General features: G+C 43.4%; 1 protein-coding gene across 14 annotated transcripts in view; it reads left to right on the plus strand.

Moving 5' to 3' along the window:
- Positions 1-7,694: 7,694 nt before the first annotated feature.
- Positions 7,695-16,344, plus strand: part of EXOC6 (exocyst complex component 6) — a gene marked incomplete at its 3' end in the record, with an annotated part of 92,166 nt that continues 83,516 nt past the window's right edge. For 7 of the 14 annotated variants that reach the window (XM_081192172.1, XM_081192170.1, XM_081192171.1 and 4 more), the window contains exon 1: positions 10,856-11,012. In XM_081192172.1, the coding sequence (XP_081048298.1) occupies positions 10,930-11,012 (83 nt within the window). In that variant the 5' untranslated portion in view covers positions 10,856-10,929. Of the gene's footprint in view, positions 7,980-10,855; positions 11,013-16,344 lie in introns of those variants that run through there. The other 7 variants (XM_081192174.1, XM_081192168.1, XM_081192169.1 and 4 more) reach the window with 3 other exon arrangements.

Consider the following 16,344-nt stretch of genomic DNA (forward strand, 5'->3'; position numbering starts at 1 on the left):
CCTTTTCACTTTTTCAGAGAACAGTAAAAACTTGAGTCTGAGTCAGTTTAGCATCTTACACCAAGCTATAAATTAATTTGAAGGAGGAACACACAATCTGGTCATGCCCTCATTAAACTGACATTTAAGTGATTGGCGTTGCTCAATGTTTTGGCATTCTTGTGTGTAGCAACACACCCCATTTATTTCCCACAACAATGTTTATTTTGCATGACTATAGTTCCATGGTTACTTCATTATCATGCATGAAGCAAGCCGGAAGCATGCTATGTGGTGTGTAATAAAGAGGAACTAAAACCTGACCTGTAGATGGAGTGCGTTTGAAAAATCATTTGAGCTTCACGTTGTCATGTGTTTTGTTTGGCAGGACAATAAGCTCCCCAATGTGTTCACTCAGGAGGAATTCTTAGAATGATTAGCAGAAGCATTCACTTCTTAGTGGTGCTTCAGTATGACTGCCTAAATAGTGGCTACCTGAATACAAACCTTCTCCCAGGTTAGCCTTATCATAGGGCAGAAGTGGGGAATCCGTGACCCTCCAAATATTGCTAGCCTACTCCTTCCATCAACCCTAATGTGCTGGCTGGGGCTGATATTGCTGAAGTCCATCAATATCTGGAGCCTCAAGATCCCCATGGCTTAGGCCCACTTCACCTAAAACATAACACATGCATGTGGCAAACAGATATCACATCAGGGACTCAATCAGGGAGGCAGCGCTGATTGCAACTCCCTGTCTAGAGTGTTGCCCTGTGTGATACATTAAATGGTCCCTGGCATCTGGTAAGCATCAGGATTTGTTTTTCCTACAGAAAGCCTCTCTGAGGTGATGTGTGAGAACCGAACAATGCAGAGGCTAAAAGATATTTTATTCAGTGTTGACTGTTCTTCTTCTGAAAATCTCCTTTAGTGCCTCGCCAATTGAATAATGAAGAGCTGCTAACGCAGGAGGTTAATAGATAATGAGCAACACAATCACCCATCTCTCCCACCTCCTTATCTGCCCCCTTTGAGATCATCATTGCCTGTTTGAGTGGCAGATTATGGCAGATTATATGCAGAGGACCTTTTAAATTGTTCCATATGGCTGGCACCATACGGGATGCTACTTCCAAAAAAAGGCCGCAGAAAACGTATTTGCTCATTATACAATGGCAGTTCCAGATGTAGACACCCACCAGTGCTGCTAAATGGAGCTCTTCCAGGAAGACAAATGGTGAAACAATCAATTTTGGGGGTGGGGTGGGGACCTTGAATGCAGTGGGGAGCAGGCAGCCATTTGCTGAATGTCTTGGGCTAACTCTATAATGTGGAGGGTAGGCAGGCAGGGTCTCTCTGAGTGCGAAAGCCAGGCTACTGTTGTCGTCTTTCTTTCCTAACAGGGAGCACAGACTTTGTGCAGCATAGCTCCCGAAGCAGATGTGCAGTGCAACGTGAATGTAAAACTTTGCTGCCTTTTCCATTTAAAAAAGCAATGTTGTTGTTGTTTAGTCGTTTAGTCATGTCCGACTCTTTGTGACCCCATGGACCAGAGCACGCCAGGCACTCCTGTCTTCCACTGCCTCTCGCAGTTTGGTCAGACTCATGTTTGTAGCTTTGAGAAGAAGAAAAAAAAGGAATAGCACTCCACAATTATGCATTAGAGATACACACAGCCACTTAAAAAAACAAACAAGTCACTGATTACTACCTTGCAAATAATAGCCAATAATGACTATATAATTATATCTATTCATTGTATTTATATCCAGTCTTTCCATCAAGGAGCTCAAGGCGATGAACATGGTTCTCTCCAGCTATCTTCACAACAACCATATGAGGTAGGTTGGCCCTATAGACAGTGACTGGCTGAAGCTCACCTAGTGAGCATCCTGGCTGAGGAGGGGTATGTGTGTGAAAGGGCCCTGTCCGAAGAGGCAATAAAAAGGGGTTTAAAATGAATAAAGCTGCCACTTTACTATGATACACCAGCCCTCATTATATTACTCAGAAGTTGTGGTAGCAATAAACATACTATTAACTAGGGGAGGAATCACATGCTAACAGTACATTTGCACTGACCCATTTCCCATAGGACCTAATACACATCTCTCACAGATGCTTTCAGGACTATTACCAAACAGAACTATTATAGCAAAAACAAAAACAATGGCTGTCTTCTGGCACCTTAAGGACTGTGAGATTTCTTATGGCCCAATCCTTTTTGTACGGAAAAAGTCCCTTCATTTAATGCAGGAAGAGTTAGATGGTGGCAGACACACACACACACACAAACAAACAAACAAACAAACAAACAAACAAACACAAGCACACCCCTCACAGGTATAAAGGAGTGTTAATTGTGGGGTTGCTGTTTCATTGGCCTTCCCTGCACGGTTTACAATTCCCCTCTTATCCACCAACATCTGGCACCTAGTCCACAAAAACATATACAACAATATCTATATGTGTCCACCTGGACATCCATCTCATAGAGTTCCTTTGGACTTATTGCCAAGTAAGTGGGTATAGGATTGTGGACTGGGATTATGGAACTGCCACTTGCTATCGGTGAGGGAGGAATTCAGTTCCAACAAGCCCCTTACTGTGAGGATACTAATTGAGCTGCCTGAGGGAAGAAGTGAGTGGCAGGAGCTGCCTGGTCCTCCTGGCCTGGATGGGCTCACCAGCTCCACTCCTGCATCTCATATGGAGGAAGCAGTGCTTCAGTGCAGTGATCTTTACCAAGGGGATTATTATTATTATTATTATTATTACTACTATACTTGCTTACCTGGCCTTCACCATAAAGTCTGGCTACAGCACTTTAAAAATTCAATATGAAAATCAGTTCAAATATGAAAATCAATTACAAAACAAGACCATAGGATAGGTGCTAAAATATGTATCTCTCAGGTGTCAAGGGCCAGGGTAAAGGGGTATGTTTTGGGCATCTGATTCCAAAACATAACAAAGGTGCCAGATACACCTCTGGGAGAGGGCATTCCATGGCCTAGAGGCTGCCACTCCCCGCTCCAAACTTCTGAGGGTGGTGAAACTACCCAGAGAGCCCCCTCTTCTGAACGTAGCCCCCGAAAGGATCTGTAGGGTTGGAGAAGGTTCAGAAACATGACTGACATAAGCTGTAACATTAAGAACTGTAAACTTAAGAACATGTGCCTGAGCTTGCTTTCCCCTCCTCCTTCCCATTCCTTTTTCCTCTTGTGATATGTCTTTTTAGATTGTGAAACTGATGGCAGGAATTAAACCTAGACATAGCATCAGGGACCCTGAGGAAACTCTAGTCCAGCCCCCTGAAATGCAGGAATATGCAGCTATCCCTTTAAGGGAATCGAACAAGCAGCCTTGGCGTAATCAGCACCACACTCTTACCAACTGAGCTATCCATGCTTTGTCTTGAAATTGATTTTTGTAAGTCACTTTTTGGCTAAAGGGTGTGATATAAATGCTGTAGATAAATAATAATAAATACGTTAATCCTTGTGGTATCACAGGCCAAGCCCCCTCGTCATTTTTATCCTGGCCACATACCCCACAGAAAATCCACACTAAAATTTACTGTGGGTAATATCTACAGTAAACAATGTTCACGTTAGAAAGGTTGTGCTTCTTTACTTCCCAAGAGAGTATAGAGAAGAGAACATCCATCACCAGCCCTTTGCCAGGCTATACAAGCAACAGTTTTCCTTTGGCTGTGTGGGTAGGTTTTGTGCCATTTTGGCATGCAGTTTCAACTTTTGTCACCTGCTCCATCCTATGCGCATATTTTGCTTCATGTCTGGTAACTGGACCATTGGGGGGGCTTGCTTGTCTGTCTCCGTTGTGCTAGATGAATGAAAAACAACATGTCTTCACAGCTGCATAACCGTTCGTTCACACAATACTGATCCAGGAACAAAATGATCACCACTGTTTTAACGATTTGGGTTTGCAATCATGCATTAAATAAGGCAGGGAGCCAGGAACCAAGTGGAAAATATGATAATCTGTGTATGGGCACCATCATTTCTGCCAGATCAAAGCAGCTGAGAAAAACACTTTGGACACTACAGGTTAATGCACAAGGCTCACAATTGCTTTCTGACATTTCTAGTTCAACCTTCCTGTTAGAAGGTCAGGTTAGTGTACATGAAAGCTACTCCCATTTATATTTAAAGCCACCCTGTGCGATAGGTTGGGCCAATAAAATGTGTGTGAGACTAGCCAAAGATTGTCCAATGTGCATTATGGATGAGAAGGAATTTGAAGTCAGATGCCCTTAGTACAATTCCACCTTTCTAGCCCAGGGATGGGAAGCCTGTGGCCCTCCAGATGTTGTTGGACTCCAACTCCCACCAGCCCCAGCAAGCATGGCCAATAGTCAGGGATGATGGGACTTGTAGTCCAGAAACACATTTGTAGTCCACAAGTTCTCCATCCCTGTACCAGAGGCTTGCAGGAGACTGAGATGGAGTCAGATAGAGTCCTCAGGGTTCCACAACTGCATGCTCCATGGGGGTGTGTGTGTGTGAACTTGAACCTGACTAATCCTTTGAACACCCCCCCAGCTCTCCCACCCCATTATACCTCTTTCTTTGGAGGCAGTGACTGGCATTGGGTCACAGCAGAGCTACTTACCTGTTTTTCTCACTCTTGTTTGCAACGACTGAATCATGCCCTTAGTAAGACATTATTTTGTTATGGTTAATAATTTTATAATCATCAAACTTCATGAGGTGTCTCCAATAAGCTAGAAGTTAATACCTAATCTTTTGCATGTGCATGTTCAGTCTCCAGATGGCAACGGTTGCTGTCAAGCGATCCTTTCATCTGTGTTTGTGTGACATCCAGTGGCTGGCGGGATCAGCCACAAGCATGCTGTCTTCGGTTAATGATTTAAGAGGTCATTCTCTCTGCACAAAACCAGTAGTTCCTCTGGTTATTTCCCCCTTACATTTGTTAAAACAGCTTGTTGTCTGTGATGTGCACATACAGCTGAATTCAAGCATATGTGGCTAAGATAACTTACTTGTGTCCTACTGAAGTATGCATCATTCTGAAAGGTTTGAAAGGAGCAACCTTAAACCCACAGGGAGAGTAGACAGAGGCCTTTTCATTGTCACAATGTATATAGCTCCTACAGTTCCCCAGGAAAACCATTCTGGTTATTGTGGCTCTGGGAGAGGAATAAAGGTCTCTCAACAACTCTCAGCAGCCTTAACAAACTACAATTCCCAGGTTTCCTAGGGGGAAGACATGACTGTTTAAAGTGGCATAGATGTATAGTGCAGATGGGGCATGCTTATTTTGTTAAATTTGCTTATAATAGGTCTCTCACTGTTGCCTGTGGTTTGAAATAATAATTAGAAGTCAGGGTGTTTCTTGGAGTCTGCAGGATGGGAAGCTATGCCTCAAGCAAGCATGTTGTTGTTTTTTAATTGTAATAACTTGCCCTGAGACTTTGGGGTGAATGGCAAATAATAAGCCAAAATAATAATAATGTTTTGCTTATAGCAAAACATCATGGATGATAATGGAATTTGGGGTTTTATTTTTCTGAGATCCATTTAAGAAACAAACACTCTAAATTCCATATAGTTCCATCTGTTTTTTGGGTTGGTTTTTTTATAAAAAAAAATCAGCCTGAATGCCATTGCTCATGCAGCCCAAATAGAACTACCCACACACAAGAGAGAGGCATCAGTAGGGTGGGTGGGATCCCAAGGTTTGAAGAATTATTCATTTTTTATTTTATAAATCCTCAAAGGGTGTTGGGGAATAAAAATGAATCCCTGTGACCCACGTATGTGGAGAACTAATAAATTTAGAAACATGGCGCTTTGCACACTCTCCTGCAAGGAGAGAGCCCCAGTAGCAGAGAATAAACTCACAAAAGTTAAGCAGCAGTATAGTGTTAGGAATATAGGTTGCTAAACCGTTTTTATTCCGTACATCTACACACAGCAGCTGGCCTCTCTTTCTATCCCTCTTGCAATGAGCAGACCCCACACTGTAAGTAACTTTAAAATGCATTACTTACAGATTCAAGGTATCAGTAATGCATTGTTCCATGCAGCAGCAAGAATAATACAGGCAAAATATTCCTGGTTAGAAAATGCAGCAAAGATATCTCCAGACACATGCTCTAAGTTCAGAGCTAGCTTAAGTGTGTCTGTCCTCATTGGTTATATGAGGCAGAGAGAGAGAGAGAGAGAAGAACAGAACAGGAAGATAAGGCTTCACTTCCTCCTTCACTGGAGGAGAGTCTTGGAAGTACAATTCTGGGGTCCTTAACCCCTTCATGCACTAACTAGCAATCATACATAGTTTTGTTTGACTGCAAATTTCCCCCAAAGGGGACTCTCCCCCAAACCAGCCCAGTAAGATCTGACCATGCTTTTTAACAGCCATGTAATCTGACTGGTGGGGGGGGGGGGGCGGGAGACACAGAAATCTGGATGGGAGGGAGAAAATTTTAATTATTTATTTATTTATTTATTTATTTATTAATTATTATTATTATTATTATTATTATTATTATTATTATTATTATTACCCTGCCCATCTGGCTGGGTTTGCCCAGCCACTCTGAGAAGCTAACAGAATATATAAATCATAAAACATTAAAGACTTCCTGATACAGGGCTGACTTCACGTGTCTTCTAAAAGTTGTATAGTTCTTTATCTCATTGACATCTGAAGGGAGGGTGTTCCACAGGAAGGGCGCCACTACCGAGAATAGAATGGAGTGGTTGGAATTCTGAAAATAAGCACTCCCTGCTGCAACATTTTGTTGCAGCCCCTCTGGTTTATAGCATAGTAGTTGCCAAGATGTAGCTCTGTGATCACTATGAAAAGTTCCCAGAACAACGCGCATTGATCTTGGTACATGTTGCAGTATTTTCCCCAATGTAATCTGCTTCCTTAACTTGTGCAGACTTTTATTAAAGCAACAGGAAAAAGCCAAGCATGGAAAATATGACTGTATGCCTTTGGATGAGGGGTAGTAGTCAGACTGAGCTTGATGTAGAAGCTAAAAAGGTCATTGATTTTAAAGCACCCTCTGCTTTGCCTTATCCTAGGGGTATATTTCTATTTTATGGATGTATTTTTTTAAATTAAAAAACATCTTTATTGAAAGTTCAAAAAGTACATAATTACATGTGCACTAAACGTGGTGAGACATAAATATAGTGGTACCTCGGGTTACAGATGTTTCAGGTTACATACGCTTCAGGTTACAGACGCTTCAGGTTACAGACTCCGCTAACCCAGAAAAAGTACCTCGGGTTAAGAACTTTTCTTCAGGATGAGAACAGAAATCGTGTGGCGGCAGCGGGAGGCCCCATTAGCTAAAGTGGTACCTTAGGTTAAGAACAGTTTCAGGTTAAGAACGGACCTCCAGAATGAATTAAGTTATTAACCTGAGGTACCACTGTAAAAGAGAGAAAGAGAGAAAGAAAGAGAAACAGAACCCGTGTAGAAGGGAAAATAAAGTGGGGGGGAGGGGGAACCCCCCCAAAACTGTATACTTTACAGTGTTGTTATTATACTTTATGGATGTATAAAAATATTTTGCACATGCAGTGTTTTAGATAATATATTGCCTGTTACATTAAAATGGATACGTATTAAGTAGACCTGGCTTCAAGGAGAAGACCGAGACTGGAGTCATAAGCAAAAGGTTACCAAGCGCTGGCAGGGGAACGACAGCTGTGACAACACTTGCGGGCAGAACGTCTTCGGGACTGCCAGAGTCAATCCAGGGTTTGTTTTCTCATCCCTAACTTTCTCATTGCTGACTGTTTTTCATTTCAGTGATAATAATAAGAGAGGAGAAGGTCCTCCCTTAACACTGAAACAGTTCAATATTTGACCATGGCTATAAATACCAGCCCAAATGCAGCAGGATTTTATGCAGAAGAAAACAAAGATAACGTATATGAAACTGTTCTTGGCGAGATCAAGTACTTGGAGCTGCCTCTAGGAATCACTTTAGGGTAAGTAGCATCATATCGCAAAGAATGCACTTTATTCTGTCCTGTGGGGGTGGTTTTATTTATTTATGTTTGGTTATACAGAGCTATCCTATCATTCCTTCCGACCTCAGTAGAGGTTTAGCTGTTCCTAAAACAAGCAGTAAAAATGGACACCTCTGAAACTGAAGCACATCCTTTGATTTTAATGAAATGTGTTATTTCCATGAAAAGTATTTGGGTTCCATAAGTTAAGGCGAGATTCTTCTGTTTAGTGGTGTTATTTGGATTTCTGTGCTGGAAGCAGCTTTGCATTGGGGAACATGATTTCCTGATGGTATTGGTTTGGTTTCTGTGAATGTATACTCTTTATTTCCCCTGCTTTTGGAGTCTAAGAAAATGTTATATTTGAAAAATAGGTCCCCCCCTGATCCGTCCAACCCCCAGCGAGTGGATTACATTTCATACCCATGCAGATATAGCTTTGATGATTAAAAGGTATTTGTGCAGCTAGTGCAGAGTGAATTACCGAAAGGGTTGACATTCATAGTAGCACATTAACTTACTATAGGCTAAAATATAGCAATTAGCAAAGAAAAAAATACATTTGCGTTTCCATGGCCATATTATATATTTGATTACAAGGTATCATATTCAAGTTTATTTTTAGTACCCGACAGAGGTTTTTTTAAAAATAGCAAGGCTCTGCTGCCAGAAGGATCAGCTTACAAAGATGATTCTGCTAGAAAAACTATGAGAGAGAGCCAACTAAGTCATACTCAGAGTAGACCCATTGAAAGCAGTGGACAAACATTGCACATCACCCAGGATATTTTTATTTTCATGTCACAGTTTTATCAAATTTAACTTCCCCCCTGTTTCGTATGTTCTTCACCCAATGTAAATAAAATGGAAAAGCAATTTTTTAATATCTATTTGTATTTCAGTCCAGGTAGAATGTTGTTGAAAAATTATGGAAGAACCCACAGTAGCAACACTGCCTCCCTCCCTCCTGGTTCTGTGAGGATAGGAGGATGTTTCTTGGATTCCCATATGTCCTCTTTTTCTAGGACACGTCCTCTTTTTAGGGGGGTAAATTTTCTGTCCGGGTGGATTTCTTGAATTTGCCAAACTGTCTGGGGGTGTGGGAGCAGGCTACTTTTTATGTTGCATACTTAGTACTAGACAACCAAGTGCAACACACACACACACACACACACACACACACAAACACTGCAGGAAAGGACCAGGTCCTTGTTTTGGTATATTTTGAAGGGACATTGTAGATTGCACCCCCTCCCCCTCCCCTCTGGCCCCAGGCAAATGTGTCTTTTTCTTTGTTCTTCAAAATATGGCAACCCTAACACCCCTCTATCCAGTTGACCTGTTTGTTCCTGTTGCCCTTTCCTCATCTGAATAGTGTTTCAGGTTGAACTGCAAGTAAGGAGGACGTCAACTGGGCCTAGCTTTATGAGAAACCAAAACAATTCAACATATATATATATATATATATATATATATATATATATATATATATATATATATATATATATATTATTTTGGGCCCTGCCTTTTTCAGTTCAAAGAGTTTGTACTGCCTTACCCTCTCTCCTTCTTACACCTATGAGGTATTTACCGACCCATTTCCAGATACAGTGGCTAGATAGATGCAAATTGTATTTATCAAGAAAGTGTTTGCGCTGTCAGTGTTCTACTCTGGGATATGTGAAGGTGTTATAAAAAGGAGAGACCCATTGATGTGCAGAGTACCGTTTTAGTGTAGGATAACTAGACACCCATCCCACCCACCTTTTCTAAAGACAGAACTTCAGCGACCACCTGAGGGCGTTTCCAGACTGCCGATATTTTCGGGTAGGATTCAGCCCACATACCGACAAATCCAGGTTGTGGAGGAGTGGGAGCTTTTTTGCCACAAACCTGCTTGCAAAGATCGGACGTTTGCGATAAGGAAAGACGCAAAGTACCTCCCTGTAAACTAACAAGAGGGAACGCTCATTCAACAGCCAACATCGTCCGTCTAATATGTCTGCAATCAGGACGAATGCTCAATGAACAGGTCGTCTGGAAGCGCCTCCAAGTCGTTTTAGACGAGCGCAGACCAGTCTTGTACAGAGGTAGGAGCATCTAAATATGTGATGCCCCTCCTCCCTCCCCGGTTGGGGTTTGGTGCGCCGACCTCTGCCTAGGACTGGGCTGTCAGGCTGGGTAAGTCCCGTTGGACTCAGCAATTCCAGGCTTCTGGCCGAATACCTCCAAGTAAGCGCGAGCAAGACTTACTTCCAAGCACAGGAGCCAACTCCTAGGGGCCGAAGTTCCTTCGCTCCCTCTAATAAAATATTTGACGGGATCGCCGCCCCCCACCCAAATTAATGGACATTGCCATTCAGATGGTGTACGTGCACCACGTTACGTGATCGCTTGTGCAGGAAGGGGCTATTTTATTCAAGTTAGCACCCCTGCTTCCAAACACGCACGCATAGGATCGGGCTGCAGGGACAGGTTGGAGAAAGGGAATTAATAAGCGCGGAGCTGGGCAGAGCCTAGCGCTATGCGCAGAGTTAGGCCCCCACCCCATTGGCTGGAAACAGGCTTTCTGGGCGGGGAAGGACGTCCTCTTGAACTTTGTGCCACTGACTCCAAATTAGGAGCTCCTTAGTGCTCAGCAACCCCGCGCCTCCCCGACCCGCAGCGAGGGAAAGCTCCTTGCCCCAGCTCCCCGGCTGCCACAGCAGGAGCGCCCCGCGCCCCAGTTCGGGCCACCGCGCGCCCGAGGGAGTTCTGCAGGAGGCGGGCACCTCCGAAGGTCGACTGCTCCTTCCGGCTCGCTGATTGGCTCGCTTCCTCTGCGCAGCGGCTCGCCCCGCCCCTTCGAGCCTCCCCCGCGGGCTGCCTCGCTTTCCTCGCTCTCGCCCTTTCCCTCTGCGCGCCTCCGCTCGCTTCCCTCCCATCCAAGATGGCGGAGAGCCTGCCGGAGCATGAGCGGATCCTGCAGGAGATTGAGAGCACCGAGACGGCCTGTGTGGGACCCACCTTGAGGTGAGGGGGCGGGGGAGGCTCTCCCCGGCCGGGCGCAGGGGCTGCACGTGCCAGGCTCCCCCCCCCCGCGCGCTCCCCCACCCCATCTCTCTCTGGTTGCCACAGCAGGAGCAAGAGCAATGACAGCTCCTCCCCAGGCACACGCGCACATTGGCTGCGGGGAGCAGGCTCTAGGGAGAGGTGCCCCCTTTCCTACCAAGTCTCAGGAAGGGAGCTTCCTCCGAGCCTTTTAAGTCTTCCCTTCTGTGGAGTTTCTTGCCCTTCCCAACGTCTTGGGGCGGTGGTCTGTCTTGCTGGTGCCCCCCTCCCCCGTTCCTCTGTCGTCTTTCTCTCTCGTGTATCTTGTCTATTGTACCTACTTCAGCCTGACACTTCACCTCTGCCCTTCGCAGGCTCTTCTTTAAACCGAAAAGAAGGGGAGTGGGAGAGGTCTGCCTTCCTCATGATCTGACAGCTCACCTGGCCTCCCAGGACAGGCATATCGGTTAATCAATAGTCTGAGAAATTCAGTTCTGTGCTCCTTGAAATGAGAGAGAAAATGCACTCCTCTGGAGAAGCTGCATTTGGGTTTCTTGAGTTCTGAATTTGTACTAATTGCCTGTGTTTGGAGACCAATGAGCTATCAAATGAAGAAGGGAGACACCTTTTTGGAAAATCCTGTTAGGTGAAATGGGTTCGGTAGTTATCCATTTGTCCTGACAAACGCCCCCACCTTTTAGTTTTATTACTAAAGTTCCTCTGCAACTGATATTGGCCTGACCTTTTCTGGCACTCTATTTGTTTTGCTTAATTAGAGTGTCCCTGTATATTCTAATACGTTTGTTTTTAAGTTTTTTGTAGCTCTCTTCTGCCATTTTTGTTTTCCTTGGCACTTGCAAAGCTTACATCTGGTAGACTCTGGTTCTTGCCTCATCTTGTGTGAAATAGTTGTGCAATATATTGGAAGGAACATAAGAGTTGGATTTCGTATTACCCATTGTGGTTGGAGGAACAGTTTGGATGTTTGTATTTTTTTGGACCTGTGAAAGCCAGTGGGTGTGTCTTGCTATTTATGTAGTCACTGGACTTGTAAATCGGCTTCCTTTGAAAGTGTTGTGTTCACTAATCTTATGTGGAAACGAGGCTGCTCTTACTGTTTCTCACTACAATGTCCTGATCCTAATTACATGCTTTATAGTTGCAACCTGTGCCAAAGAAGTGGGGCACATCTGTTGCGTTCTTTACTAATTACTTATTGCTGCACCATCCAGTGGGCATATCTCCACAAAGATAAAGGTGGCTCTCTGGTGGCTAGAATAACTTTAGGTCTTAGTGATTTTCCTCCCCCTTTCATCTTGCCTGCAACACACCTCTCTTGTGCCATGGGATAGTTCTACAGCATGAAGCTAGGATATATTTTGGTGGTAGATGTTTCATCGCATAGTGGTTCTGATGTTTCATTATGTCATCTGTCTAGACCAGTCATTCTCAACCTTGTTGTTGGACTACAACTTTCATCATCCCTGACCACTGGTCCTGCTAGCAAGGGATGATAGGAGTTGTCGTCCAACAACATGCAGGAGCCCAAGGTTGAGAAAGGCTGGTCTAGAATGAGGATATGTTCGATTCTAATATTGTGTTCAGGTAGAAGATGCTGTGCCCCATTTCTCAGTGCTTGCTTGTTGAATTCACAAAACAAATATTAAATCGGGAAATAATGAAAGAGTGTAAGGATGAGGTGAGGGGAAAGTGGAATGATGTTCAGAGATAGGGCTTGCTTTCCCTGTTAGCAAAGGTTGAAGGAACTGGGTATGGTTAGGCTGGAGAAGAGGATGGGGGGGTTTACATGATAGGACTCCTCACTTAACTAAGGACCGTTGCAGAAAAGAGGGCAAATAGCTGCTCTCTGCTCCCCAGAGGACAGGACCAGAACTAATAGATTAAGTTAAAAGATGGTAGATTTTGGTTGAACAGTAGGATAAACTTTTAATGGAGAAATTTGGCAATGGGACCAATTACCGGTACTTGGGAGTGGGGGTATCTCTCTTGCTGGAGGTCTTCAAGTAGAGGTTAGGCAGCCAGCTGTTGGGGTGTGTGTGCGCGCTCTGCATTTCCTGCATCCAGCAAGGGGCTTGATTGCCATCAAGATCCTCTCCAAAAACTCTGCTTCCATACTCTATTTGCGCTACATAGGTGATTTCGCATGCAGGCTCTATGCTCTTTCTCTTCTGCTCTGGCATACTGAATCCAGTCAAAATCTTCAACAAGCTGTCAAGCTCCACTGAGTTTGGAAGCCCATTACAGTACAAAAGTTAGCACACTCATTCTGTCGCCAGAACTAAAGTTCCTTAAAGCTTAAAAACAAATCAATACTTGTCTTCATGAAACTTTTATTTTCATTATGAGTAGACAAGTCTCCCAAAAGCAATTCGTTCAGTTCCCCTTTACAGTAGAAGGGATTGATGCAGGGACACCAGCTGCACAAGGTTTGAAATAAACCCATTTCTTTCATTAGGTTTTCTACAGGCAAAGTTTCTGTTGAGTTGCTGGCCATATCTGTCTGTCTGTCTGTCTATCTATCTATCTATCTATCTATCTATCTATCTATCTATCTATCTATCATCTATCTATCATCTATCTATCTATCATCTATCTATCATCTATCTATATCAGGCATAGGCCCTCCAGATATTTGGGACTACAATTCTCATCATCTCTAGCTAACAGGACCAATGGTTAGGGATGATGGTAATTGTAGTCCCAAACATTTGGAGGGCTAGCATTTGTCTATGCCTGATATCTATCTATCTATCTATCTATCTATCTATCTATCTATCTATCTAGGTTTCCCATTCTCTCCTACAAAAGAGAAACAAATGTTCTCTATGCCCAGAGGAGTTTCATGTTGTGCACACTGCTTATTTGCCTCTTGTAGAATTATGAACCACTGGAAATGCTGTGCGTAAGTCAGCTGTGTAGGCAAATTTTCTGTGGAAGAGATTCTTGCACAATATGATAGGAAATCCACTCTTTGCCTGGTAAAGTTTACAACTTCAGATTTGTGTGTGCAACAATTTATTAAATAACCATTGTAACAATGCCTTTGAAACAGTAATGGGTTACATCTTGCTACAACCAACTATGCTACTAGCACTGGATATATTGAACAACTTATGTTGCATTTAAAACATATATTTTGTTCCTATCAGTGTTATGGCTGTTTTAACTAGGCTTGTAGAAACCCTCTTAAAACTTTTGAAATAGATAGATAAGCTGAACCTGTTGCTTCCCACCAGTATTTAATAAGGTTATATATATATATATATATATATATATATATGCTACTGCAGTATGAAAAGTATTTAAGGCACTTTCTTCATTATAGGGCAAAAAGTATATTGGAACTTAGGCTAAATATTTACAGTGAACAAGGTTTGTGTGTGCATGTGTGTATATACTCTCTCTCTCTCTCTCTCTCTCTCTCTCTCTCTCTCACACACACACACACACACACACACACACACTTTTTTTTAGTACAAGCAGCCTTTGGCAGATATACCATTTATACATAAGGATCTGGCTTTCTAATACAGCCGGTATACCTTGTGTCATAAGACATTGCTTGCGGAGACTGAAACACAGCCTTCTTCACTAAAGTGCATTGCAAGTCTGCAAGTAGAATGACATAGTATGTACAGTAGTGACTTTGCAAAACTAGATACTGATACATTTTTAAACTATAGCTTTGGGAAGAAGTTGAACAAGTGAAAATTACTTTGCCACCCGCGTATATCCATGTTTTCAATTTACTACTCACCAACTTTATACAGTATAGTGAAATAAGGCAGGGGTCTAACACAAGATGATCTGAGATGGGGAACTAACTTTAGCTTTCAGGAGCTTGGATAATGGTTAAATTCTTTGGAGAGCCTATTTCAGGGCCTTCATTCCACCCCTGCCCCAATTTATGTCTAGTAAGCATCTGATATTGTTGTCTCCCATACTTCTCTGCTGGAATACCTTTTATGTTATTTGTTGCACTTATGCTTCACCTTTTCCCCAAGGAGCTCAAAGTGCAGTACAGTGGTACCTCGGGTTACAGACGCTTCAGGTTACAAACTCTGCTAACCCAGAAAAAGTACCTCGGGTTAAGAACTTTGCTTCAGGATGAGAACAGAAATCGTGCTCCAGCGGCACAGCCGCAGCAGCAGGAGACCCCATTAGCTAAAGTGGTGCTTCAGGTTAAGAACAGTTTCAGGTTAAGAACGGACCTCCAGAACTAATTAAGTTCTTAACCTGAGGTACCACTGTACATGGTTCTCCCCCAGCTAGGCAGGGGCGGGGGGTGGCACAGTGGCTACTGGGCATCGGGCGGGGGGGGCTGCCAGGCGACAGGAGAGCTGCAGGGGGGCAAAGCCACTGTTCATCCTTCAAAAATGTTAGCTATGGGGGAGAAAGATCAACAACTTTGGTCCACCCCAGGTGCCGGCAGGGGTTGCTACGCCGCTGTCTCCTCTGCCTCATTTAATCACCACAACAACCCTGCGAGGTAGGTTATGCTGAGATGTTCTGACTGGCCCATTGAGCTTCATGGATGACTGGCAGTTTGAATTCTGGTCTCCCAGGTCCTATTTTGACACACTAACCACTCCCAGTGGGTCTGAAAGTTATTTTTTCTTTCTTATATTGTAATCTAAAACTCCCCGATATTCATTTTTTTAAAAAGGGAAATCATGCAGAGTTGTATATTTGCTACTGCTGTGTGAATTAAATTAAATTAAATTCAGGTTACCATTATTGAAGACATTTTCCACACTAAAAAAGTGTATTTGATACCTGGGCTTAATTGACTCTAGGTTATTGGTGAAAGATGGAAGCATAAGACAATGGGCCCATGTTTTCTAGGTCAAAAACACCAGTACATTCTTGCAACAATACTGCATTCAAATTATGTGGCGATGCCTCACTTAATGCTCTGTAATTCTCAGTTTCACAACAGAACTTCAAAGAAAGTCATGTGTGTGCTTAAGGCACCTGCGTACACATTGCTGTTGTTGATGTTTGGATGTTCAGTGAACTTGAGAAGGATGGTATAAGGACAGTCATTACCTCGGGCCCCAAGAAACAATGGTCCTGCTCAAAAGTGGCTCTAGGGTTCTTTGGACAGAAAGTGAGATTGCATGAAGCTTGTTTTTCAGGGAGACCAAGCAGTTCTAACAGGCACTAGGGATGTTGTTATGATTCTTTCCCGGTGGTTTCGTCACTTAACAGCACCCAGTATACCATTTGCTACTATGCTTCACAGTAGCCTCTTTGCTGATTGTGTCCTCTGAGGCTTTCCCTATGCCTGTTT

This window comes from Podarcis bocagei (genome assembly GCF_964188305.1).
Source record: "Podarcis bocagei genome assembly, chromosome: 4".
NCBI classification, from domain to species: Eukaryota; Metazoa; Chordata; class Lepidosauria; order Squamata; family Lacertidae; genus Podarcis; species Podarcis bocagei.